The 27,391-nt window shown below is 54.6% G+C and overlaps 1 protein-coding gene across 8 annotated transcripts in view; it reads left to right on the top strand.

Annotated features, from left to right (window-relative positions):
* Positions 1–26,193, top strand: part of RERE (arginine-glutamic acid dipeptide repeats) — a 420,307-nt gene extending 394,114 nt beyond the window's left edge. For 5 of the 8 annotated variants that reach the window (XM_036846203.1, XM_036846156.1, XM_036846165.1 and 2 more), the window contains 11 exons: positions 15,581–15,743; positions 16,670–16,762; positions 17,278–17,477; positions 18,262–18,423; positions 18,815–18,928; positions 19,196–20,505; positions 20,601–20,823; positions 21,113–21,836; positions 22,410–22,556; positions 23,032–23,233; positions 23,547–26,193. In XM_036846203.1, coding sequence (XP_036702098.1) covers positions 15,581–15,743; positions 16,670–16,762; positions 17,278–17,477; positions 18,262–18,423; positions 18,815–18,928; positions 19,196–20,505; positions 20,601–20,823; positions 21,113–21,836; positions 22,410–22,556; positions 23,032–23,233; positions 23,547–23,580 — 3,372 coding nt within the window. In that variant the 3' untranslated portion in view covers positions 23,581–26,193. The remainder of the gene's footprint in view (positions 1–15,580; positions 15,744–16,669; positions 16,763–17,277; positions 17,478–18,261; positions 18,424–18,814; positions 18,929–19,195; positions 20,506–20,600; positions 20,824–21,112; positions 21,837–22,409; positions 22,557–23,031; positions 23,234–23,546) is intronic. The other 3 variants (XM_036846175.1, XM_036846185.1, XM_036846194.1) reach the window with 3 other exon arrangements.
* Positions 26,194–27,391: the final 1,198 nt, after the last annotated feature.

Genomic DNA, 27,391 nt, shown 5'->3' with positions numbered 1-27,391 from the left:
GGCAAGCGAGACCTGTCGGAGGCTGCTTTGGGGTCATTTTTAGAGTATTGTTGAAGCGATTGTGGTCATTTCATCAGTTGAGAAATGACACGGCATGTTGATGGCCAGTTGTTTACCTCTGTTACCTGGGAGCAATAGCCACATTCCATTATCTCTCCTGCCCAGGGGAGTGAGACATAAAGTTTAGTCGGGACTTACTAGAAATTAAGTCATAGAACTAAGAAACATACAGCTTGACCACTTTATTAGCAGCCTTTTTGGAACAGTCGAGTGGAAGTGTACAGAGCTGTGCTGCTTCCTGTCACTAGAGGGAGCAAAAGAAAATGTCTTCAAAGCATCTGGTTGTGACATCAGAGCTTTTCTGATCATACGTGACGAGAATTTTTAAGTGGTGCAAATCAGGCCAGTTTTCCTCTTATCTGGGGTTAGTATATAGCCTTGTGTCTCTGCTGTTGTCTTAAGTAACTAACACTTGCTTCTTTATTTGCTGCCATATGTGAGTCACCGTTGAAATGATTGCTTGAGTTCCCAGGAGAGGATCCCTACTTTTAATTATTAACACTGTGTTAGGATGTAGGTGCTTTAGTACCCCCAAAGCACCTAGAACAGCACATTAATTTTCTGGACGTATCAGCACAGTCCCTTTAGTGGGAGAGCATTGTAGAATTGACCTGGTGTCCTGAGGGGAAAAAGTTGGACAGTGGGAAGAGGACACACGTAACTCAGGAGTAGGCTGAACTTCACAGACATCCCAGCTCACACGTTCCCTGATTACACAGCACGGAGTGGCAGAGAGACAGCCGCAACGTGGAATAGACTGTAGAGCCCGGACCCCCCGAGTCAGTGGGCCCAGGGATGCTGTGGGGTGATACAGCGAGTTGTACGACATCTTTTCCATCCTCAGCTCAGCATCAGAAACATAGATTCTTGGGGGCAGAGGGGAGGGGGAAAAAAAGAGAAACATAGATTCTTTCTAGCTTTCACTCTTGGAGAGTCTTTTCAACTTTCTTTCTGCTTAAAGAGTTTGTGATCTAAGCCAGCAGTTTTCATTCTGGGGTTTGGGACACTATTATATTCCACATTTTCATAAGAGAATATTTTTAAAGTTCACTAATAAAGTTCACTGTAATTAATGTTTTTTGGCACTTTTAAGAGTGGAGTGATGGTGTCATGAAGTTAAATAATGGGGTGTTGCAAGTCCCGCAAGCTGGACCTTTCCAACTTGTCTATTAAAGCTAATTCTGCATTGAAGTGTAGGGACAACTGGTAAACCCCAGAGTAGTCTGCTGCAGATTAGCAGGTCCATTCTCTTAGTTCATTCCTGCTGAAATGTGTAGTGATACTACATGTTCTCATTCTCGTGATGATTATCTAAGAATGGAAGCTGGGGCTGGGCAGATACAAGACTTTTTCAGTTGCCTCAATGAGGCTTTTAGGTAGGTATATGTTCTGGTGGTTCTATTTGGGAGCTTTGGGGAGAATGCTGACCTTTGACCTGTGCTGTCTTTCGTACCATGAACTTGCCCAAAACACCATTATCATTCGCTACGCCTAACATTCCCTCATTTGACTATATAAAGTGTCTAGTTTTGGGGGGCAACGTATTAGAAGAAGGAAGTCAGTTACAGAAACCATTCTTTGGAAGATTGTTTTTTTAATTCAGTTAATTAAACTAGTCCTTTAAGTTGAACTTAGTTTTAAGTTTCTAGTCCTTTTCCCAAATGGAAAGAGAATAAACATCATGGCTGTCATTTATTAAGCATATGTGTCAGGCCCCTCTTAGGCATTTCAGTCCTAAGCACAGCCTTGTAAAGGAGGGAGCTACCGTTGAACCATCCCTAGTTTACAGGTGAGGAAATAGAGTTTCAGAGAGGTTAACTAGCCTTCCCACGGACACATAGCTAGTCATGGAGGACTAGGAAGAACTCAGTACAGCACTAGGGGTGCTGGCTCCTAAAGCCTGTGTGTTGCGTTACTGGTTTCGAGGTTAGATTCTGGCTCATTGTACTGTTTTGGTTTGTGCTGAACATAGGTTAATGGGTGCCTGCGAGAAGTGGTCATTTGTGGCAGAAGGTGGTGACCTGGGCTATATGGTTCTCGTTTGGCCACACTGGTGAGGTTTCTGGCATTACCAGGGCTCGACTGTGTGCCTGTGGCTCCCAGGGATGGGCATGCCCAGCCCACAAGTACAGCGAGTTCATCTCTTAGGCCAGTGTAAGCATTTGAACCATTCAGATCCCTGTTGCTTCTTGAATACAATTGTACTCTTTACCCAGTTCAGCTCAATTCTGCTTTTTTTTTTTTTTTCTGAGTCAGAATTTTTAAAAATATTTCATGCTTTTGCTGTTTCTAGAAATGCTGAGTTTGCTTGCTCTCTCTTTCTTAGGACTTCGTGTTTCGTTTGTGACTGTGATACAGTTATTTTCCAGTCAGGCAAAAGAACAGGCATTGTAGCTGCTACCATCACTGGGACTTTTTGGTTTGTTTCAGCGTGGTGACCAACAGTTAATGTATCTTTTACAATAGGCCAAGCACTGTCCTAAGTGTTTTGTATGCATCAACTCTTCTTAATGTCACAGTTCAATGAGTGGGGTGCTATTCTCCATTTTTAAAATGGGGACCAGGGCCTGAGGGATGTCTCTTTGGCAGTCCTGCTCTCTGCCCCGACTCTGGCTGCCCTCTCGGCAGAGTAGGGCCCTGTGGCCATGGGCTCAAGCCCGAAGTCGCCTCACAGAGAAATGTCTGCCTTTCTGTTCTCCTTCACTGCAAAGGATTCTGACTTCTTTGGGGAAGTGAAGCAGAACTGGATAAAGGCCATTTCTGAGGCTTTCTGCAACTGGAAACTCTTTAAGATTTTAAAGCTCTTGAATTAATGAAAAGTTTCTTGACTTTTTAGGGTCGTTTCTGGGACTCAGGTTTAGGTAATAAGAATGCAGAGCTCATCTGTCAGTGTCCTCCCTTTGTGTCACTTTTTGCTAGAAAAAGCCAGTGCCCAAGAGTGACCTTTTAACAACACGTGGGGCACGAGGGAAAAATTATTTCCTAAGAGTGGGCCAAGAACACCTTATGTCTTGGGCCGGTCTCAACATAAAGTCGGGAGTGGTTTGGGGGACTTCCCTGGCGGTCCAGTGGATAAGACTGCACGCTTCCAATGCAGGGGACGCAGGTCTGATCCCTGGTCGGGGAACTAAGATCCCACATGCTGCGAGGCGCGGCTAAAAAAAAAAAAAAAAGTGGGAGTGGCCCAGGTATCCCCCGGGAGCACCCCTCCCTCTTCCTGCCACACCCCATATCAGTCCAGGGGAGAGGGGGTAGCTAGAGTGGGGTGACTGCAGCCACCCAGGATGGCAACATTGGTGATTTGTCTCCAGAGTGAGATTGCGGGATTTTGATGCACACATAAGGCGTGCTGATTATAAGTTTGCACCATGTCACCCAAGAGGGAAGAGATCCCAGTCAGCCCTAGAGAGTCGTCCCTACCATTCAGTTTGTTTCAGAGATCTAGCTCCATCCAGCGTTTTAAAGACGTGGGTTAGATGGCCAAGGAAGCTTCCAGCTCCCCTCTGGGCAGTCAGCCCACGGTGGCAGCGTGATCTTCCCGAGCCCCTTCGGGCTGGGCATGCTGCCAAGGGAGCCTAAGGGGCCCCTGAGAGGACCGACCCACCTGTGCGCCCTCACAGGCTCTGCACCCGCAGCAGCCTCCTGCGGGGGCCAGCCCCCCAGCCCCCGACGGGGAGCCCTGAGGAGGCCTAGGTAGGAACCTGGGCGGGCCGGGGGCGCGGGGAGCCCTCCGAGCCCACACCACGAGCTGCGGCGAGGGATCCACAGGTTGTTTTCATAAACTACAGCCCAGAGCCCTGGTGGGTCGCATTGCGCGAGTGTTCTGAGCTACAGCGAGCGCGTTTGTGTGAGCCACCTGCACGATGCTTGGAGACCCCCGGACCCCGGAGCAGCTGTGGCCATGGTGCCCAGCACACCTGCGCGTCCTGGGAGCGCAGACTGAGTGACCTTTCCTTCCTCCGATGGCAGCCTCGTGGGGAGTGCCACGTGGGGGGTGGCACAGGCTGTTTCCTGGGGGGCCTCGGGGGGGCGGGTGCTTCCCTTGTGTTCTGTCGGCAGCTGTCTGTCCATCCTTTGGTCCCCTTTCTTCCCACCACGTCCGCCCAGGTGAGCTAAGTGTCCTGCACCCCAGGCATCTGTGAGGTGTTCCAGACTTGGGCTGCTTCTCCTGGGTCGTAGTGAAGCGGTGGTGAGGAAACCCATGTGGAAATCTGCCACCCAGAGTTGCTAGGATCAGCTGGGAGACGTGGCCCCCACTGGTAGGGGCCTGCGTGGCCGGTTATCTTACCGCTTTCCCACACTGCCGCTCCTCTTTGGCACTCTCTTTACCCCCCCAAGCAAACTCTGGTGTCCTCTGCCTCCCCTGCTGGCGATCTTCTCACAGCTGGAGGAGTCTGAGGTCCCCTCACCTCCTCTCCTAGGAGCTAACCATGAAGGAACAGGCACAGGAATTGGGGGGACACCCCTCAGCCGGAACAGCTTGTGTGTAGAGAGCTGCTGACCCCTCGGCCTCCTCCCTGGAGTTCTTTTGTGCTAAAAGCTGCCGTGAAGCAACTGCTGGCCGCGTGTGTGAGACGGGAGCACAGAGAAGCACAGGTTTGGTTTGCAAGCTTGTCTGGATTTTTCCAAGATCTTTGCCTTAGGTTAAATCCAAAATTCAAGTGAAAGACATGACACGTTTCGCATCTGGGATGCTGTACTGTAACTGTGTTTTTGTGCTTTGAAGAGCAGTCTTTGCTTCTGTTCCTTTTATTAAACAAATGTGATAGAATGACAAAATTAAATACCCCTTTCCCTCCTTTCTTTGTAATGAGGAAGTCTATCCTTTATTTCAAAATTCAACTTGCAGAAATTGATTGTACTTGGTAATTTGCTGTGCGTCCCTAAAAAGCATAAAATAGAAGAAGCAGTGTTGCTACAATAGCTGCTCTCGTTCCCTGGCAGTCATTACAGGTTCTCCAGTACAAACACGTTGTCTCCTGCCTGTCCTTTCTGAGCTCAAAAATGGCTTTCCCTCCAGCCCTGTTAATTCAGTTATCACCTCGGGAAATGCACAGATATAACTGATGATCCCTTTAAAACGTCCTGTAGCATGCCACCCTCTCCCATCCTTCATCTTTTGTCCCATTCCTGTCATTAAATGTTACATTGCCAATGTATATTTTATAGGGTGACCCTGGCGGATGTCACTTTGATACTGTGCAGGGATAATAAGATTGCACACACAATGAAAGGCCGATAAATAGAAAAATGTTTACGAGACAGAGAATGGCGGTTTTAACAGTTTTATGGCTTTCTTTTTCCCCCTCTCTTTTCTCCCCCTTTGCTGGTAGAATTGTGGTTTTGTTACAGGAACTAGAAAACATTAAGAAGGGTGATGTGGTGATAGACCCAATGGTGGTGAAATCCCACTTGCCCTGTTGCTGAACTCCAATAAAGTGAATTCAGGAAATAATGAAGTATTCAGCTTGTGGGAAAGAAAACCGATTTCAGTGAATGAATTCTTGAGGTTTGGGAGGCCCTACAGAGAAAACGAGACTTCTGGTGTTGACGTTATTATATATTTAAAATGTTAACAGTCTGTATTTAAACAAACACCCCAGTAAAACCAAAAATAAAGGCCCCCCAGTGGGCGCTTCTGCGGGGATCCGTGTTAAGCAAAGGCGGTCGGTCACGTGCTGTGCCACAGGCTGACGTGGGCCCCACACGTGGCTGGGAGCCCTTCAGTTCAGGCTGGGCTTTAGACCAATTCGTGATGGTCTTGATCTGTGTCTTCAAATGAGTCATTTCCAGATCTGTTACTTACGTTTTGTTACTGTTGTTGTTTTTGGTGAAGGGGCAGAACCTTCTGCGGCGCTCAGTTGGTGGTTTAATGGAGCCGCTTGGGGAGGAGGCAGCAAGAGTGGAGGCTCAGGAGCTCCCCCCAGTGGCCCATGAGTCACAGTTGGAAGTCGCCGCTTTAATTAGACGCCTCTAGCTGGAAGTAGTTTGGAAGCATGCCCTGTAGCATGTGCAGAAGTCTTTTCTTGAGGGACTCTACCGGATCTAAACTCTGAAGCTTCCTCAGGGAAGGAGGAGTCACTGCTTTGGGGTGAAGAGGCGTGTGAAGGCCCCTTGCTCGGCACAGGTCTGTGACATTTGTAGCCTAGAGCGAGAAGTGGGCAGAGGGCTTCTGTAACAGGAGCCCCTGGACGGCCTGAGGTGTGGCGAGCAGGTCAGGAGGGTGCCCATGGCAGTGGGCTCCCAGAGTCCGTCCAGTGTTGTCCCTGGTGTCTGTTCTTGGTATGGGAAGTAGGACATGTTTCTCTGGGCTTGTGCATAATTCTGATTGTGCACTCGTGCCTACCAAATGTGTGTCTGACCTTGGTCCCCCCAAGAGTTGCTTCGGGCGGGTGCGGTTCTGTAATTCATGGGTGGAGTGGCGGAGGGGGGGTTTCTCCCTCAGGTGGGAAGGCCAGCTGCCCATTGTGATGAGGAATGCACGGTGTCTTCTGTGCTCTTCAGCCACTACTGTCCAGGCTCCAGTTAGCGGGTTTAAGATACTATAGAAATGAACTCTGTAGATCAAAGAGAACCCAAATTTGAGCCTCTGACTTTAAAAAAAAATTGCTGTTTCCGCTTACTTCATAGCAGAGTGGTTAAGAACATAAGACTCTGGGCAGCCCCAGGGCTGCCAACTGAAGCTATGACCTCTTCTCCCTGTGGCTTGGTTGTTCCATTTGTAAAGCAGGGGTAATGAAGATACGAGGGTACTATGAAGATTAAATATATTAAAGTATGGAAAGTGCATATTTATAGTGCTTAGCTATTGTTATTATAGATTTTATAGCCCAGTAAAAGGTGGTTTGTTGGTTCGTAAATAAAGCTACTGGTGAGGAAGTGGTGGCATTGGATTCCTAAGCCCACCCTCCCGCCAGCCCTGACGCCCACCTTTAGAGCAGCTGCTTCCAAGTGACCACGCACGCACAAGGATTCAGTTTTCACTGGCCTGTGGGAAATGAAAAATAAGAACAATGTAGTCATTTTGCATAACACTAAATATCAAATTAAGGAACCCTTATTTGGAGATTGTCTATCTTTTTCTGCTTTTTAGAGATAAAATGTCATTTCTTTTGTGAAATAACGGTGAGATCAGGCAGTTATTTTCAGTGACCTTACTTGGCAAAATAAAAAGTTGGCAATCTTACTTCCATTTCTCAAAAGTTTTACCCTTTTAGTGTTTGTTTCAGGTGAATTTTAGTTCTCAAGAAATACTCATTCCGTCAGATGTTTATTGAATACTTATTATATTCAAGATGTTGCCCTAGACCTCTGGGGTGGGTCCCACGGATGAGGTGGGCATAGACTTGGGGAGCTGGGCAAGCTCATTCATGGTTGCAGTCCGAGGGAGAGCCTGTGTGTACAGCACAGAGGAGTGAGACCGCGTTGCGATGGCCTCGTGGCTGGGGAGACGGGTGAAGGAGGGCTTCGAGGAGAAGACGACATCTGGGATGGCCGGAGCCCTGAGTGGTGAGGAGGACTTGGACCGGACATCAGGGAGACAGAGCAGTGAGCGGTTCACGGGGCTGCGTCCTGCCAGCAGCAGGAAAGCACCGAGGAACGGTGAACTGGCCGTCGTGTTTGGTGTAAGCCAGAGACCATGAGAGGTGGGGAATGCAGTCAAAAGGTCTTCTGGGGACAGAGGGAAAGGCCTGGAGGAAGCAGCGAAGCAGCTGGGCATTTGTTCTGTAGGCCTGGAGGAGCCTTCAGTGATTCAGGGAGGAAAGTTGACGAGGTCAGAGCTGCGCTTTGGGAGGACTGACCTAGTCTCTGTGGGGGAGGGGACAAGCCAGTCCAGGACCGCAGGTCTGGACATCCGCGTGAAGGTGTGGGACCAGAGGTAGGATCTGCAGGTGGCCGAGCTCAGCAGCTAAAGAAGTTAGAGCTTAGGAAATCTCAGTACAATTTTGAGTTTAAAAAACCCAGATCTATTCCCATTCCTTCACAATGTTCAAATGTAGTGGTGGTAATTGTTTAAAAAAAAAAAAAAAAAAAAAAAGAATTTTTTCTTTCCTTTACCTGCACAATTGGGATTTTAAACAGGGGCAGCAGAGTGCCTGGTTCAGGAATATCTCTGAGGGTCTTCACGTGGCCTTGTCATTTTAACCAGTTACATCCAGGAGGCCTTCCCGGACTTCCAAAGTCTTGCCTTTCCTCCCTTCCCTTCGTCTCTCCAGGAAAGGAGCCGGATGTGGGTAAGGAGGGCAAGGAGGGCCAGGAGCCTGCCCCGAAGCAAGATGCCCCCTCGCGTGGGGCTTCCTCCCGTGTGGCCTGCTAGGTCAGGAGGCTGTGGTTTTCTGCTGTGCGCCTTCAAGCGTGTCATCGTCCTCCCAAATGCACTCCGAGACCACAGAGGTGGTATTTAACGATTAGCAGCGGAGCCAGCTGGCTGGGGGCTCCTTTAGCGATTAGGGGATTCGGTTGGTTAACAAAAGAAGGAGCCCAGGACAGCATTGCTTTAATTACCAGAGTCGTTGCTGGAAGACAACCAGTTGCCTGCTGGAGGAAGATCTGTAAAGGTGGCTGCCCCTGAAGACGGTGGACGGTGGTACCCAGTGCCCAGCGCCTCACCTCAGATGTTCTAGACAGTTGTCAGATTCAGCCCTTGAATCCTCGGGGAGTGAAGGGAAAGAATGACTTGCGTGGGGGTCTGTGCCAGGAAATTTAACTGACTTGCTTCGCTACCCTTGAATTAGTAGTTTTTGCCAAGAAACAGTGCAGCTGTAATTCCCAGGCAGAGGTGGCCGTGGAAATCAGAGGGCCTGAGCTCGGCTCCGGTTAGAGCAGCGCTTCCCAGGAGACACGTCCCAGGCAGGCTTCCTAGCACCGGCTCCAGTGGCCACGGTGTCATTTCCTGGGGCCCTGGGTTGGGGAATGAAGCAGCTCGAAGCAACTCTGTGCCATGTTTCCTTCTCCCTCCTGCCCCACTGGGTTTGGGGCCTTGTTTCATAACTACTCATTGCTTCCTGGACCTTCTCCCTGGAAAAACACACTTTTTTTTTTTTTTTTTTTAAAGCTTTAGATCTCTCCATAGTGGTGGGTTTCTTCTCCCTTTTTACCTGGACCACCGAAGAAGGAGCCAGCTGGCAACTGAAGGGCACATTCTTCAAACAGGAGTTTTCGCAGAGGAGCACCACCCTGATTTTAATTGTCCCTCAGCCTGCTGGCTTAGGGCGTTGTGTGGGGACCACTGAGCGGTGCTTGCTGCACAGACTCAAGTGAAAATACTCATTTAGCGTCTGAACAGTTAATAATATGTCTTAGAGAAATAAGGTAATTTCTTCTGAATGCTTACTTTCTAACCCCTGCAGTGGGGTGTGTCAGTTGCGTGTGAAGGTCAGTTGCCACTTCGTGGGGCCTGTCCACCACGTTGTCTGCTGACTGTGGTAGGTGGCCTTGAAGGGCCTGTAAAATAGCTTCAGAAGAAACTGTGTTTATAATGCCATCGTCGTGAGCAGCTCCAGGCCTCCCCCACTTAGTAGGCAGTGTTTGGCTGGGAGAGGAGGGTGCCTGTTGAAACTTTGGTAAAGGAGAAGTCCCTTTCCCCTCACCAGCAGAAGGGGCACTTGTGGGCGCCCCCCGCTGGGTACCTCCTGAGGCTGGTGCCAGGCACTGAGTACGGTGCAGGGACCGGGTTCAATTACCCACCTGCCTCCCTGCGTGTTCCGGAAGCAGGAGACTGGTTTCCAGGGCCTTGCTTAATACAGCTTAACGGAAGACCAGCGGGCATCATTGTTTTCTGCCGGTTCACAGAACCGTGCTGTGAGAATGGAAGAGAAAGGAACACTGTTGTGTACCCTGAATGGAGAGCGGGGTGTGCGTGTACAGGGTTATTGACAAAAGACTGAGGCCTCCCTTGGCTTGTAAAGAGAGGACCTGATCATAGATGGCAACCCTGGACTCTATGTGCGAGCGGGGATCCCTGGACCTCATCTTCCACCACCTTGGAGGGTTGAGACTTCTGTGGATGGTTGTTGGCAGTAATAATTATGTGACAGTTGCAGCAAATTGGACTCAGTCTTGGGTGTACCCCTAGGCTTCAGTAATGGGATGGAAATAATTGACTGCCTGTTCCTGCCTCCGCACTAGCCTCCCAGAGGGCCCGTGTCTGGGGAGTTCGTGCTGGGCTGCGGGGAGAGAACCCGGGGCGTGGGGAGCTTGCTCTGTGATGGTCCTGGGGACAGACGTGCTCGCTGACAACGAACCTCTGATACTTGAAGTGCCTACAGCACCTTCCTCTTCAACAGTCTCTTCTATGCTTTCATTTCCCCAAGCAAGGTCCCTTAGCGAGAAGACGTGTAGCTCATCTTACTTCAGAAAAATAAATTATCTTGCTTTTTTAATTGAAGTATAGTTGATTTACAGTGTTGTGCCCATCTCTGCTGTACAGCAAAGTGACCCAGTTACACACGTGCAGACATTCTTTTTTTTAATATTCTTTTCCATTATGCTTCATCACAGGAGAGTGAATATAGCTCCTGTGCTATACAGTAGGACCTTGTTGTTTATCCATTCTTTCTTTTAGTATATATATTTTATTTGTTTGTTTGTTTGTTTATTTTTGGCCGCGTTGGGTCTTTGTTGCTGCGTGCCGGCTTTCTCTGAGAGATGACTTCAGCCCCTTCCTTTGCTTCTTTGCCCAGGCACTAAACCAGTTTAGTTCCTTGAGCCTGTGCAGTTCTGCCCCGAGACGCGAGGTGTGTTGACTGTGAGGCCTTGTTGCGGGATGAGGTTCGAGCACTGGGGACAAAATGATCGTTACAGGCCATTTGTGTCAACAGCGTTTATGCCTCTATGTGCGCTTGCAACGCAAGCAGGAGCTCATTTGCAAGACTGCCTTTGTGGAGCTGCCTTTTGATCGGTGATTGCCTGTGTTAATGTTTCAGTAAGCTATTGATTTCTGCAACAGCTTTTGTTCCCTGAATTTATGTGCAGTGGGTCTCCACTGCACACGCTATGCATGTTTGATTAAAATTCAATTGACTTCATTCCTGGTGAGGCCTCGAGCTGCTTCACTCCCTATTTGTAGAACGAAAGCTTTCCTCGACATATTCTTTTGTTTGTGCTCACGACCTAGCCACCCATGCAGTCACCAATATACTGTTTCTAATCCTCCTAGATTTGCTCCATTCCAATGTTTAATCCCTTCCTAGACATTACAGTGGTTGAGAGGCAGCTGATAAAACCTGGTCTGGATTTTTTTCTTTTTTTTTAGTCAACTCATCGATGTATGGTGTGCATACCATATAGATCATAAAAATGCATCCACTTAAAGTGCCCAAGTTCAGTGAGTTTTGACAACTGTATATACATCCATGTAACACCACCGTCGATTTATAGAACCAGCCCCATCACCCCAAAAGATCTCCGTTGCCTACCCCTCATGCTCCAGACTCCAGACAACCACTCATTTGCTTTTTGTGATTATAGATTTGTCTTTTCTAGAATGGAATCATACAGTCTGTATGTACCCTTTGGTGTTTGGCTGCTTTCATTCAACATGATGTCTTTGAGATTCATCCATTGGTCGTATCCATCAGTAGTTTGTTCCTTTTTACTGCCAAGTGGTATTCTTGTGCGTGGGTGTACCATAATATGTTTATCCGTTTTCCCGTTGAGGGGCTCTTTGACTTGTTCCCAGTTTTTGGCTATGAAGAGTAAAGTTTTAATGAACACTTGTATAAAAGTCTTCGTGTGCACATATGTTTTTATTCCTTTGGGGTAGACACCTAAGAGTCGAATCATTTGCTAGGTCGTATGGTACATATTTGGCTTTCTAAGAACTGCCAAACAGTTTTACAAAGTGGTTTGACCATTTTACATTTCCACCAGCAGTGTATGAGATTTCTCGTCACTCCCCTATCTTCCCGAATTTTGAAATTTATATTCTTTCATTTTAATGTCAACAGTCCTTCAGACTTGGTCATTTTGATCCTTGGTACTCAGATGGTGGAATCTTTTCCGGGCTCCTTGTTTAAAAGCTGTTTCTATTTTATTTTACTTTATTTTATTTTATTTTTGGCTGCGTTGGGTCTTCGTTGCTGTGTGCAGGCTTTCTCTAGTTGTGGCGAGCGGGGGCTACTCTTCGTTGTGGTGCGCGGGCTTCTCATTGCGGTGGCTTTTCTTGTTGCGGAGCGCGGGCTTCAGTAGTTGTGGCGCACGGGCTTAGTTGCTCCGCAGCATGTGGGATCTTCCCGGACCAGGGCTCGAACCCGTGTCCCCTGCGTTGACAGGCGGATTCTTAACCACTGCGCCACCAGGGAAGTCCCCATACCATCTTTTGATACCATTTGAAACTCTTTCAGAACATTCATGTGTGAGGAATGGAAAGGATCCCTCATAACCATGTGAGTCAGTAGCGCACACGGACCAGGGCTGTGCAGAAACGTCAGGGCGGCTCTTGTTCACAGCCTTCAGGTCAGACCGAGGTGTGACAGAGACACTGGTGGTCATGCCTCCCCTCCAGGTTTCTCGCCCATTTGTGTTTCCTTCCACCTCCTCTAGCTTCACACATCCCCTTACATCCGAGGCCTCTGTCACCCTTGACCCCTAAAACAGCTTCAGCTAAAGGCGGAAGTGGGAGGAACAGGAACCACTTTGGATTTCCTCATTCTTTTTTCCAGCCCTGGGATTGGGCCATGATTTACTGCACCAGCTGCCCTTTTGAACTGAAGAAGCATGCCACTCTGACACAGTGCTTGAAGGGTGATAGTGACCTGCCTTGGCTTCTGTTCTGTGTTTTCTCATAGGAAAACCAGAACCAGGTCACTTTTATGTCAGCACAGGTCTCTTAATCCCCTAGTGGATTTATGAGTTTGAGCCCGCCAACAGCAAAAGATCAGTATAGATAAATGACTTTCTAAGTAAGGAAGGTAGGAAATAAAGAGGCAGAAGCCGGGAGGTTTCTTAGATCGTAACCTTAGGGGCTCAGGATACTCCACTCACCATGAGAACCATCATATAGCCTGCATTTGTGGTCTAGCATGTAATAGACAAGGTAGAAATCCAAGGGCAATTCCTACATTTTCCCTTGTTGTTCAGTTACCATCTCATGGAACTGAAAAGGGGGTGGGAAGCATCCTTGGTGGCTGGTTCCTGGCCTCCTTGGCCTGGGGTCGTGTTTCATCTCTTAAAACACTGGCAATCCCTAGCATTTCGTTCAGTGGTGCTTGGAAAGACTAAAAGCACAGCCACAGCTCCAAGAGATACAGGCTGTAGCCTTGTGGGAACTGGTCAGGAGTCCTTGAATCACAGATACTTTAAGGGTCTGATGACAGCTGTGGTTCTGTGTCTTAGAAAATGCACAGAGATGGGACTTTCTGGGTGGCGCAGTGGTTAAGAATCTGCCTGCCAATGCAGGGGACATGGGTTCGAGTCCTGGTCCGGGCAGATCCCACGTGCCGCCGAGCAGCTAAGCCCGTGCGTCACAACTCCTGAGCCTGCGCTGTAGAGCCCGCAAGCCACAACTACTGAGCCCACATGCCACAACTACTGAAGCCCACGTGCCTAGAGCCCATGCTCTGCAACAAGAGAAGCCACCTCAATGAGAAGCCCGCGCACCGCAACGAAGAGTAGCCTCCGCTCGGCGCAACTACAGAAAGCCCACGCGCAGCAACAAGGACCCAATGCAGCCAAAAAGAAAAAACAAAAAAAAGAAAATGCACAGAGAATCCAGCTCTCAGTAGTGAGTACTCAGCACACATGCGTCACCTGCTTTGCGGAAGCCATTTCCCCACCTCAGATCTGCCCACTCCTCTCCCAGCTTACTTGCCGTTGGGTTCCCAGGCCGTTCCTTCTAGGGGTGTGTTCACTGAAACCTCATCTGACTGGGCACTCCACCAGTCCCAGGAGTTCATCGTGTGGTACCTGTGCTTCTCTGTCTCTTTCAGTCTCCTCAACACTGGTCTTCCCAGCTAGACCTCAGGTCACTGGAGGACAGAATCTTCGCTTCTCTTTTTTGGCCCCTCCATTCACAAGGCGGAGAGCCTTCTGTGAGGCAGAGTGGGCTTTGGCCAAGTAGCTCCCACCTTCAGATGTGGGACGCACCACCACACACCCCCTGCCGCCCCCCTGCCAGGGACACGTCCCAAGATACCATCTGTCAGGTTAACTGACTTTCTACAGTATTGATTTAATTAGGGAAGATCAGTGTGATCGAGGCTCTCTCACTGTTTTAACTGTTTTTTTTTAAATAAATTTATTTATTTAATTAATTTATTTTTGGCTGCGTTGGGTCTTCATTGCTGCACACAGGCTTTCTCTAGTTGTGGTGAGCGGCGGCTACTCTTCATTGCAGTGCGCAGGCTTCTCATTGCAGTGGCTTCTCTTGTTGCAGAGTATGGGCTCTAGGCGCGAGGGCTCAGTAGTTGTGGCTTGCAGGCTTTAGAGCGCAGGCTCAGTAGTTGTGGCGCACAGGCTTAGTTGGTCTGCGGCATGTGGGATCTTCCCGGACCAGGGCACGAACCCATGTCCTCTGCATTGGCAGGCAGATTCTTAACCACTGCACCACCAGGGAAGTCTGTTTTAACTGTTTTTTAAACATTCCAAGTAGAGGCACTTTATCTTGGGGTGTTTGTTTTAAGAAAACGGTCTTTTGTCAGCCAGGGTTAGTGGAACACACCATACGACCGTCCCCTTCCCCCCCGCGTGTGTGTACACGTACAGTGTGCCCGTTGAGCCCCTTGGGGCTGGGAGTGCCAAAAACGCTTTTTTTTTTTTCAAGTTGAATTTGGACTCATGTCCACTTGCTGTGTTTTTTAGAAAGATGTCTTGCCTCCCGTTCTTTTGGGCCATGCATGAAACGAGGAGCTCCTTTGGCCTGAAACACTGACCTGGTGACACGTGGCCTTTCATCTCCACCCAGAGCCACTGTGTGCTGTGTCCGCTCTTAACCTTTTTCGCCAGCCCCCGGTCTCGCCTTCAGCACCCAGTGCCGGCTTGTCTGGGGTGGGCATTCGGCTGTAGAGCAGTTTGCCTGGGTTTGGGGTCTGTTCTTCCTGACCTTCCTCCTGGCCCCAGTTCCTGCCACCTCAGTTGTTTGCTTTGGTTTCTGGAATGGTCTAACTGGCCGGGTATTTCCGTGTCGCCCCTGTGTGGATTCACTGAAACGCTGTGAAGAGATCATCCTCTGTGTGTGCACCCATGCACTCGCGCACACACACACACACACACACACACAGCTGGAGGGCAGGGGTCTTCCTTTCTGTCAGCGATTTATTGATGCACCTCCAGTGCTTAGAACAGTGGCGGCATCTGCACATAGTAGGCACCCAGCAGATACCTGTTGAGCAAATGAATGTTCCTGATGTCTAGAAGTTAACGCTCCAAGGGGCTGGCCCCGGTGGCCTGGCAGCTCTGCAGGTGTGTCCTGAGGGAGCCCAGGCCTCCGGACAGCTGTCGTAAAGCCAGCCTCTGCTCCCGGCGCCAGAGGCAGTGCTGGGGCGAGGGCGCTTCCCTCACAGCCGGCCCTTCTTTTGTGCAGGGAGAACTGATCACCTTCTATTACTACTGGAAGAAAACCCCGGAAGCAGCCAGCTCCCGGGCTCACCGCAGGCACCGCAGGCAGGCCGTGTTCAGGAGGATTAAGACCCGCACTGCATCCACGCCCGTCAACACGCCCTCCAGACCCCCGTCCAGTGAATTCTGTAAGTGGGGGCTTTGCACACGCAGCCACGTGTCCCAGCTGTGGGTGGGCCTGCTTTCGTGGGCATCCCTGGCACAGCTCGTGTGTGTGTGTATGTGTGTGTGTGTGTGTGTGTGTGTGTGTGTGTGGTACAAAGCCTGACCTAAGTGTCTCACTGACTCGGGGGATTTGGTAGGGAGAGTTTTACAAACTATTCGTACATTTAGATTTTCCTTAAACTCGACATCATCTTTTACAAAAATATAAGTCTTGGCCTTGGCCTGAGGCGTTATTGATGGCTTCAGAGGACGTTTTCCCTTAGCCGATGGTGTACTGCACTTACGTTGTGGTTGCAGTACGATCAGATTAACGTTTTCTTCTTTTTCCTACTACTTTATTGGGATTCTTCTCTTGGTCCCGTGTGACTTGCAGTCTGATATGACAGTGAAGCCCACACCTTCTTAACCTCTGAAAACTAGAGTAGGGCCTTGTGGTTCTGCCCTGGCCCAGGGCACTCAGCCTGAGGGTCGCGTATGTTGCTCATGCAAACAAGAAATAATCCAGTAGGGCCGGAGGGGCTACGGCTTGATGGAGAGGGAATTCCTCAGGATGTCAGGGAGGGCGTCGCAGGTGCACTTTGCCCTGTTCACGTCCACCAGCTGTGGGCATCAGTGCCAGCCACCCCAGGATTGAGGCGTGACAGCAGCCCCCCGCCCCGGAGTGGCAGGGCAGACCCTTGGGTACCACCCCTCATACACGAGCTCTTCGTTCCGGTGGCTGGGCCTGAGAAATTCAGAGTGGTCCTTTGTGAACAGTGCCGCACCCAGCCTGCTGGGCCACTCTGACTGTTGGCTCAGAGCCTGGGGCAGGTCAGAGGGGACAGGCGGTCCCAGTCTTGGCCCAGCATGATGGTGTCCCCCCCACCCCTTGTGTGCCCACCATGCCCAGTGGACCTGAGCTCGGCCAGTGAGGATGACTTCGACAGCGAGGACAGCGAGCAGGAGCTGAAGGGCTACGCCTGCCGCCACTGCTTCAGCACCAGTAAGCGGGGCGTGGGCGCAGGGGCCCTTCGCGGGAGCAGGCAGGCTCGGCCACTGCCGGTTCTGCGTGTTTGGGGGATCGGATTGGGGGCCTGTCTGGGCAGTCGTTGACTTGACATTTGCACTGTCTTCAGGGTTACTTAGAAAGTTGAAGATCTTTGTTTTACTTGACTCTCCTGTTAGCGTTCAGGATGGAGTGCCGGCCAGTGGGTAGGACAGGCTTGTTCAAGGTCGGGGCCTGTGTTCCCTGGGAGCCTGCTGCCAGCTCTTCCTGGGTCTCCTGAGATGAGGCGCGGGTGGTGGGTAGTCCTGAAGTCCTCTCCGTTCCAGGGGGAGAGCAGGGCGACACTAGTACCTCTGTGGTCTGGGTGACAGGTGTTTGTCCAAGCCCAGCGCTGCATGGTTCTCGTGACGCCGGGGTCAGCTGAGCCCATGAAAGGGCCTCCCTGCTCCGATGTCTGTCCCCAGGGGCGCTGGTTGTTGAGGTCGGCACCCCACCCCTCTTCCCTCTCACAGCCTCCAAAGACTGGCACCACGGGGGCCGGGAGAACATCCTGCTCTGTACAGACTGCCGCATTCACTTCAAGAAATACGGGGAGCTTCCCCCCATCGAGAAGCCCGTGGACCCCCCACCATTTATGTTCAAACCTGTGAAAGAGGAAGACGATGGGCCCAGTGGGAAACATAGCATGAGGACACGGCGGAGTCGTGGCTCGGTGAGTCCCCGTGGCCCGGCAGGCAGACCACTTCTCCAGGTTCCTAGCAGGCTGGGGGCTTGCGCCCATCAGGAGGAGGATGGCAGGTGTGTTTCGTTTTGGGTAGAGAAACAGACCCCCGAAGGTGAAATGATTTGCCCGAGGCACTAATGAGCTTTGCCTGTGGGGCTGGGAAGAGCGCTCTGCTCTCTCCCTGCCTTGCCTCTTCCTTGGGGAGCTGGTAGACCAGTGTGAATTGCTGTACCCCCGTCTCCCCGAGCCCCCGTGGCTCTGCAGAAGCATGCCGACGGCCTGGTGGTTTTAGGGGCTGAGCTGCGTTATCTGACAGCTCGTCTCTTCCGTCCTGTCAGGTGAAATCAGCAAGTGTGTGTGTTTGGATCTGGTGGGAGGAGCGGGCAGTTAACGTGGAGCAAACGAAGGGTGAGGTGACTTAAAACTGACTTCAGGTGTAACTGTCCCTCGAGGGCATTCGCAGAGTAGGGCCGCCCTCGTGACTTCTGCCCTCAGCCAGGCTCGCCTCACCTGGAGACGAGCGCTTTGGGTGCAAACTGAGAATCGCTCTCTTTTCCACGTAAACCCACCCGTTCACCCCTCCTTCCTTCGCTCCGTGGTGACCCCCGTGCAGCCAGGGACAGCCAGGGGTCCCCGTGGTTGGCCAGGGGCTGGGATTTGACGCGAGGCTGTTGGTGGACCTGCTCTGGAGGCTCCTGCCTGGGAGCAGGGCTCAGGTGGCCGGTGTGGGCACTGGGGCCCAGTCTCACCAGCCTCCGGTTGGGGTGGGCAGATGTCTACACTGCGCAGTGGTCGGAAGAAGCAGCCAGCCAGCCCTGATGGTCGCACCTCGCCCATCAATGAAGACATCCGCTCCAGCGGCCGGAACTCCCCCAGCGCTGCCAGCACCTCCAGCAACGACAGTAAAGCAGAGACGGTGAAGAAGTCGGCCAAGGTGAGGTGCTGGGGCAGTGGTGGCAGCTGCTGGGCCCCACCCTCCCCTTGAAACCCCGGCTGCTGGAGTCGGTGCTCAGCTTCCCCGTGTCCCTCGGTCATTCGTGGAGCCTCCTGGGCACCGGCAGTGCCTTGGCCTGGGGCCTGGAGAATGGGGGTCCACGCGGTTCCCAGCACGGACCTTTGGGGGCCACCTCTGCCTTGAGTTTCCTATCCCCAGATACTTGTTCCTTCCTGGGTCCACTGGCCCCTTCCAGAGCTTTCTTGTTTTGGGGGATGGAGCGTGGCATGCGGGGGGCCAGGTGTCAGCAAGCAGTTGTCACCCCGCCCCCCCGAGGCTGCTGGCCCATCCTCCCTCAGCCTGAGTCTCCTTGTGGGCTTTTCCACCTCAGAAGGTGAAGGAGGAAGCCTCGTCCCCTCTCAAGAGCACCAAGCGCCAGCGGGAGAAGGTGGCCTCTGATACGGATGAGGCCGACAGGACCAGCTCCAAGAAGACAAAAACCCAGGTGAGGTTTGTGGCTGAGCCACGCTGACGACAGCTGGAAGCTAATGTCCCTCGAGAAGCCCCAGCCCAGATTCTCCCTGAGCGGAGGTCGTGTCCCGTCTCCCAGGGAGGGGCCTAGAGAGCGGCCCCCGAGACTGGCCGGGTCAGGGCAGGACCCGTGGTCCCCGGAGCCACGCGTGCTGCCTCATCTGCCAAACCTCACTGTGCGGCAGGGCAGAGGGCGCCCCAGCTCCCCCTAGAGCGTCCGCCCTCCCCTCTCTGGCCTTAGGAGATCAGCCGGCCCAACTCGCCATCTGAAGGCGAGGGAGAGAGCTCGGACAGCCGCAGCGTCAACGATGAGGGCAGCAGTGACCCCAAAGACATCGACCAGGACAATCGTAGCACGTCCCCCAGCATCCCCAGCCCCCAGGACAACGAGAGCGACTCCGACTCCTCGGCCCAGCAGCAGATGCTGCAGGCCCAGCCCCCGGCTTTGCAGGCTCCCGGTGGGGCCGCTCCAGCTCCCTCCTCGGCCGCGCCGGGGACCGCCCAGCCGCCCACGCCGGGGCCCACGCCCGCCGCCACCGCCCCGTCGCAGGGCTCCCCGTCGACCTCCCAGCCCCCCAGCCAGCCACAGGCCCCCTCGGCTCCCGCTCCCCATGCCCACGTCCAGCAGGCGCCCGCCCTGCACCCACAGCGGCTGCCCTCACCGCACCCCCCGCTGACCGGGCCGGCCGGCGCCACCCCAGGCCCGCCCCACCCCCAGCCCCCCCTGCACGGTCAGGGCCCGCCCGGCCCTCATGGCCTCCAGGCCGGGCCGCTGCTGCAGCACCCAGGCCCCCCGCAGCCCTTCGGCCTCCCTCCGCAGGCCTCCCAGGCGGCGGCCCACCCTCACGCCTCCCTGCAGCCGCCTGCCTCTCAGTCGGCGTTGCAGCCCCCGCAGCCCCCTCGGGAGCAGCCCCTGCCACCCGCGCCCTTGGCCATGCCCCACATCAAGCCCCCGCCCACCACACCCATCCCCCAGCTGCCGGCGCCCCAGGCCCACAAGCACCCGCCTCACCTCTCGGGGCCCTCGCCCTTCTCCATGAACGCCAACCTCCCGCCCCCTCCGGCCCTGAAGCCCCTGAGCTCCCTGTCCACGCACCACCCGCCCTCGGCCCACCCCCCTCCCCTGCAGCTCATGCCCCAGAGCCAGCCTCTGCCCTCCTCCCCCGCCCAGCCCCCCGTGCTGACCCAGAGCCAGAGCCTGGCCCCTACCTCCCACCCCCCTGCGGGCCTCCACCAGGTGCCCTCCCAGCCCCCGTTCGCCCAGCACCCCTTTGCCCCTGCGGGCCCTCCTCCCATCACCCCTCCGACTTGCTCCTCCACCTCCACTCCCCCGGCGGGGCCTGGCCCCTCGGCCCAGCCACCCTGCTCTGCCCCCGTCGCTGCGGGAGGCAGCGTAGCTGGGGGGACAGCCTGCCCGCTCCCCACCGTCCAGGTCAAGGAAGAGGCCCTGGACGAAGCTGAGGAGCCCGAGAGCCCCCCTCCCCCGCCTCGCAGCCCGTCCCCTGAGCCCACCGTGGTGGACACCCCCAGCCACGCTAGCCAGTCGGCCAGGTATGGGTCCCCGGGAACTGGGCACGTCCGGGGCAGGGACAGCTGGGCACCTGGGGCCTCGGCAGGGACCCCAGCGAGACACGGGGCTTTTTCAGGTTCTACAAACACCTGGACCGGGGTTACAACTCCTGTGCGCGGACAGACCTGTACTTCATGCCTCTGGCGGGATCCAAGCTGGCCAAGAAGAGGGAGGAGGCCGTGGAGAAGGCCAAGCGGGAGGCCGAGCAGAAAGCGCGCGAGGAGCGGGAGCGCGAGAAGGAGAAGGAGAAGGAGCGCGAGCGCGAGCGGGAGCGGGAGCGGGAGGCGGAGCGAGCGGCTGTGAGTAGGACGGGCAGCCTGCGCGGAGGGCTCCCGAGGGCTGGTCCCCGCGCTCGCCTCGGGGGTGGGCCGCCACCGCCTGGCGTCCTCGCAGAAGCCGCCCGCCTCACCTCTGTGTCCCAGACACGCGGACCCATCCGGGCCCCGGGTGCCCCGCCCCTGCAGGGCCCGGACCTCGGCTGGGCCGGGTCTGGGTCTGGGTCTGGGTCTGGGTCTGGGGCGCGGGGGGACCCAGTTGGCTGGGCCGGCGGCTGGGCGCGCCCAGCCCTCACAGCCTCTTTTCCTTTAGCAGAAGGCCTCCAGCTCGGCGCACGAAGGCCGCCTCGGCGACCCCCAGCTCGGTGGTCCCGGCCATATGCGGCCCTCCTTCGAGCCCCCGCCCACCACCATCGCGGCCGTGCCCCCGTACATCGGGCCCGACACGCCGGCCCTCCGGACTCTGAGCGAGTACGCCCGGCCCCACGTCATGTCGCCCACCAACCGTAACCACCCCTTCTACGTGCCCCTCAACCCCACCGACCCGCTGCTGGCCTACCACATGCCCGGCCTCTACAACGTCGACCCCACCATCCGCGAGCGGGAGCTCCGCGAGCGGGAGCTCCGGGAGCGCGAGATCCGGGAGCGCGAGCTGCGGGAGCGGATGAAGCCGGGCTTCGAGGTGAAGCCCCCGGAGCTCGACCCCCTGCACCCGGCCGCCAACCCCATGGAGCACTTCGCCCGGCACGGCGCCCTCACCATCCCCCCCGCCGCCGGCCCCCACCCTTTTGCGTCTTTCCACCCTGGCCTGAACCCCTTGGAGAGGGAGAGACTGGCCCTGGCAGGCCCCCAGCTGCGGCCCGAAATGAGCTACCCGGACAGACTGGCGGCCGAGCGCATCCACGCCGAGCGCATGGCCTCGCTGACCAGCGATCCCCTGGCGCGGCTGCAGATGTTCAACGTGACCCCGCACCACCACCAGCACTCGCACATCCACTCGCACCTCCACCTCCACCAGCAGGACCCTCTCCACCAAGGTGGGGGCTCCAGGGAGCCAAGGGCAGAGGACGGGCCGGGGGGCGCGGCCGAGAGGTCTGCGGAGAGCGGGGCTTAGCGAGCCCCCGTCCGGCAGCACCTGCTCTGCTGGCCGCCTTCGGGTCCTGGGGGTGAAGGGCCCGGGAGGCAGCCCTGGGGAGGGTGCCAGTCCAGCGAGCTGGGAGGAGGCACGCTGGCTGGAGCGGCCCTGGGGTTCCTGTGGACCTGAAGGCACGGGAGGGCCTGGGGCAGTCGGCCAGGCGGGCTCTGCTGATCCAGGGTCCTGGACGAAACGAGGTTGGGGAGGCTCTGCCTGTGGGCGCGCTGAGGAGGAGGAGGAGGAGGAAAGTCGTGGCCAGCTCTTCACTTTGCGGCTCTCCAGAGCTCTGCTGTAGGGGCGGGGAGGCCGCGGAGGGCGACAGCTACTTTGGACCGGGGTTGCTGGTGGCCCTGGTGACCAGAAGCCAGCTGTGGAGAGGAGCAGGTCCCTGGGAGTTGCCGCCAAGAGGGCAAACGGCGAGAGACCGCCCAGAGCCCTGCGCCGCCTGCATGTGCACTTCTGCCCCTTTTCCTAGGTTCAGCAGGCCCAGTTCACCCGCTGGTTGACCCCCTGACCGCTGGCCCGCACCTGGCTCGCTTTCCCTATCCCCCTGGCACCCTCCCCAGCCCTCTGCTCGGACAGCCCCCACATGAGCACGAGATGCTTCGCCATCCAGTTTTTGGTGAGAGCGCGCCTGGGGAAGGGGTGGGGTCCAGGGCAGAGCTGGGGTGGTGGTCTGTGCGACGGTCCCCATTCATTCATGTATTCATGTATTCAGCACATACCTCCTGAGTGTTGGGAGGCTACTTGGGAACAAAGCAGGCAGACCCCTGTCCCCAGGGAGCTGGGGGTCAGGGGTGTAAACGTGTATCAGGAGCCGGGACGATGGTGGGCAGGGAAGAGATAGCAGAGGTGCCGAATTCAAAGGAGGGCTGAGGGCAGGCCTCTGTGAGGACCAGTCAGCAGGCTGAGGAGGACGGGGCCCAGGGGCAGGGTGGGGTCCGGGAGCCACACTTCTCTCTTGCGGGCGGGTGGGGGCTGGGCGGGGGTTCTGCTCCGGTGCTCCCTGCCGGCGAGGTGGCCTCTTGCCCGTCCCTTTGGGAGGCTCCCTCCTGATCCGAGCTCCTTCCGGCCTCATCCTGGCTTTTCTGTCTCAGAGGCTGTTCTGTGTTTGGCAGGCACCCCCTACCCCCGAGACCTGCCTGGGGCCATCCCACCCCCCATGTCGGCGGCCCACCAGCTGCAGGCCATGCACGCCCAGTCGGCGGAGCTGCAGAGGCTGGCCATGGAGCAGCAGTGGCTGCACGGACACCCGCACATGCATGGTGGCCACCTCCCAAGTCAGGAAGACTATTACAGGTGAGGCGGGAGGGGCTGGGAGGGAGGCCAGGCTCCCACCTCCCCGACCCCCTCCCGCCCCTCCCGGCTGCACCCACACTCTGCCCCCCGCCCCGTGTTGACAAGCGCCGGACTCCTCCCCCTCGGCTCCACCCCCCCACCCCCGGCCTCTTGGGCCTCCTGTGGAGCCGTCTTGAGGAGGGGAGACGGGGGGAGGGGGGGGGTCAGCGGTGTGGAGGCCGCCCAGGGCATCCGGGCCCTCCAGCTGCAGGCCTACCCAGGCCTGACGCTGATTACTTCTTCCGTTTTGTTTTTTCCCCCCCCCTCTTTCCAGTCGACTGAAGAAGGAAGGTGACAAGCAGTTATGAGTTATTTATTTGTTAATGCTGTCTGTGGAAACCCCAATTCTTGGGGGAGAAGCAGGACTTTTTACATACAATAGGAGCTGCAAAAGCAAAAAGAATATCTTCTAAAGATTTCTTTATATATTTAAAAACCCCACAACTAAAAACGTATCAGCATACTAGTGTTCGTTTGTAGAGAGGATTCCTTGAGACTGGTTTGGGTCTCCCTGCATGACAGTCCCCCAGAAACTTAGTGAGGCCTGGACTGGACTGAACATTCAGAAAACTCCCCTGCAATCTTGGGGTTTGGCTTTAGTTTTCTTTTCCTTCCTTGATTTCTTCAGTAGGTGCTAGAATCCAGTTCACACCCTTCACTGTGCGTGCAGACACACTCAGTCGCGTGTGTTCCAAAACCCACAAGGTTTGCAGATAGGCAGAGTATGAGTTTGGAATCCAAGAGCTGTAATTTTTAAAAAATCTTTTATTTTAATACATTGTAGGAAATCTTCATAATTTGAGGAAGTTCTGCGCATGGCTTTTTACGTCTGTAAATAAATAATTTTAGAACAGCCTTTTTTTTCTTCCACAAACTACTATTCTGATCTATTTTTTCCAGCCATGTCACTAATTGTGAATTCCTACCAGCTGTTGACAGAATACAGAGTTGATTTTTTAATAAAAAGTTATATATAATTATCCCTTTAATTAAAGGGAACAGATGGGCGTTACTAGTTACAAACGGGCAAAAGCTTGGGACTAGGTTTGGGCGCAGCAGGGAGCAGCCAGGGGTTTGCAGGGACAGTGTTACAAACCGTTTCTTTGTTGTGCTGCTTTGGTTTTCACTTCTGTCTGTTCCCAGCTTGTGCTTTGCCAGCGGTGCAGACATCTGTTAGCTTGAACCTCTCATCTTGCACCAGGAGCGCAGGAGTTCAATGTCCCCCATTCTGTCTCTGAGGGATCGAAAGCACATGTGTCTGTGTGTCAGATTGTAGATTTCCTTATAGATTTCTCTGCACACGCATTTGATTGTTCTGAATGAACTGCCTTTTTTAATACTTGGACAATTTCATAAACATTCTAGAAAATCCAAGAAAACGATTCCCTGCAAGTTACTCAGCACGTACGCTTGCCAAAGGGATCTGTTAGAAATCTGCTTTCTCGTGCGTGTCGTCGTTTGGATCTTCTTGTGGTGAGGCCAGGCCATCCTTGCCACGGCCCGAGGCTGCTTTGGAGTGAGGGAGATCCCGGAGTTGGTTCGGCTGCGGGTGGCGGCCTCTGTGTTACCCCAGGAACAGGGGCCCACGTCGGACAGGAAGACACTTGGCGTCCCGCTCTTCCTCCCGGAAGCAGGACGGGGGTCACAGCTGTGGACGTGGAGTGAGGGGCAGCTCCACCTGGGAGCAGGTGGCCCAGAGAGCCCGCCTCGGCTTTCTGAGTTGCCGGCGTGCTGCACTTTCTCCAGAGCAGAGGGTGGGGAAGTTGGGAGGACATTCTGCACCTGTTGATCACGCTTTCTGCCAGGACGTGACCTTTTCTGTTCCTCTTCTCTCAGCCTCTCGGGGGCTCTCTCTGCCGTGGTGCGCGGAGTTCCCGCCTGGGGGTCAGTGGACGTGGAGCGCGTCCAGGACCGGAGCCACAGAGGGGGCGGGACGAGAGGCTGGCGCTTTGACCCAGAAACCAGCAGGCGATAGCTCAGATTCAGGTTCCGGATTCACACTTGCCTCAAGGGCATTTCCAGTGTCCTCTAAAACCACGTTCGGTTTCCGCTGGGACAGATAGAGGATGGTTTTGTCTGTTGAAAATGTTTGTAGGTTTTTTCTTTCGTTTTCTCTCATTCCATTTCTGCCTTAACTTTAGCTTCTTGGGGGGAGGCAAGCTCAGATGAACACTCTTGTCATCGCTTGGGTGGCCACGTTGGCCAGGGGCGTTTGTGTCCCCGGGGCTAGTGACGTGCCATCAGGGCGGGCTCGCGCTCTGCGGCCTCCGCGCTGGGCCCCTTCCTTCCGGCTCCTGCACGGAAGCCCCCGCCTGCTTTTCTCCCTTTCGGTGGAACGTGACGCCTCCCGCTCAGTTACCCTCCTTTCTCTCCTCTCTCCGTCATCCATTTCCAAAGAAGAGAGAGAGCTGAAGTACTTGGAAGTCTGTACTTGAAAACTGTCTGAAGGCGTTTTCTCCTTAGGTTTTGGTTTTCTCCCCACGTCCCCAGGTGAAGCACTGAGATTCTTCCATTTAAAAACCCACAACCCGAAACCCTCACCTGGTCAACTGCAGCGTGTGTCGGAGGCCCCAGAGGCCCCAGACCTTCACGGTGTCTTTGAAGCCCGCTTGGTCTCCTTTTGGGTTTCCTCCCTTCGTTTGGAGTTGTTTTGCTTTTCCGTGTTTTATGTGTATCTTGTTCACTGTCGTCGGGTTGAGCTTCACTTCGCTGCAGCAGCAGCAGAGCGGAGTGTACATTCTGATTCGCTACGTTTATATATATCTTGAAGCTAAATGTATATATGAGTAGTTTGCCATGAGATAACACAGTGTAAACAGAGTAGACACCCAGAAATTGTGACTTCTGTGTTCTCTCCATTTGAGTATTTTGTAATTTTTTTGAAATATTTGTGGACATAAATAAAAACAAGCTACACTACAGCAGCTGCGTGTTCTCCGGTGGACTGCGTCTCATCCCTGGGGTGGGCGGGGGAGACGTATTGGCCGTTGTCCCGACCTGGGTCCCCCCGGGTGCGGAGGGGCAGGGGGATGGTTTCGTTCTCCGCGTTGCCAGCACACTGCTTACCCTCCGAAACAGCTTCCAGAGAGCCCCATCTGCACCGTCTGGGGGGAAGGGGCTCTCTGGCGGGTACACCGCCCTCCGGGGGAGGCTTCAACCTGCTGACTCGGGACAGTCAGGACGTGCAGTGGCTCCCCAGGCAATGGGCATTCAGTGCCCATCCGTGGGCATTGATGAATGGGCGTTCATCGACGGGGGTGATGGCGTTGGGACCAGAACACCCCCTCCTCACTGCTCCCCCTGCCGTTCGTCCTGCACCTCTAATTTGTGGGCACCCTCCGAGGCGCGTGGGCCTGTGGCTCCTCTGCTGAGGAGAGGTCTGAGCCACCAGCCAGGACAGTGGCCTCCTGCTCCTGGCCGCTCCTCCTGCCTGTCCCCTCTCCGCCTCTCGCCGAGGCCTGCCGGTACCCCCAGCCCGCCTTCAGCAGCTGGAGGCGCCCTCCAGGTTGAGGATGCCCCCAAGCCCCACGGGGGAATCTTGCCCACTGACAGTGCACCGGGTGACCTGCAGGGTGTGCGTGTGGCCACGAGGGGGCAGCAGTCACCAGGTTGGGTTCGGGGCATTTCCTGAAGCTTCAAGACTGTCGTTGGAAATTTATATGCCCGCCTTTTTATCTGGGATCTGGCCATGATGATGGAGCATGAGCAACCCCGAGTGCTTATTGTTAGTAAACGACCCTCAAGCCAGGCAGGGTCCATCCGCCTGTGGTGAAGGCCTGGGGAACGGCACGTGTCGGGCACCACCTAATTTAGGGCATGAGAAAGCTTTGCCAACTGGAAGGGCCCAGGTGGCATACCCATCAATGGCCCTAGAGACACTTCCGTGTCCTCCAACAGCAGGAGCCCTGCTGGGCAGTTTGGGTAGTTGGGGGAACAAAGTGAGGGCCCTGCAGGCGCAATGGGAGGCACATGTGACTGTTGTCATGGGTCACGGATGAGAAGGTGGGATGGGGCAGCGGGGTGAGTGGGTGGAATCCAGGTGCCACCTCTGCTGGTCTCTTTTTCTTTTTTTAATTTTTATTGGAATATAGTTGCTTCACGATGTTGTGTTAGTTTCTG

The sequence above is a fragment of the Balaenoptera musculus genome, chromosome 1, assembly GCF_009873245.2.
Source record: "Balaenoptera musculus isolate JJ_BM4_2016_0621 chromosome 1, mBalMus1.pri.v3, whole genome shotgun sequence".
Lineage (NCBI taxonomy): Eukaryota > Metazoa > Chordata > Mammalia > Artiodactyla > Balaenopteridae > Balaenoptera > Balaenoptera musculus.
Note: the sequence above shows the minus strand (reverse complement) of the source record. Positions and strands in the feature narration are given on the sequence as shown.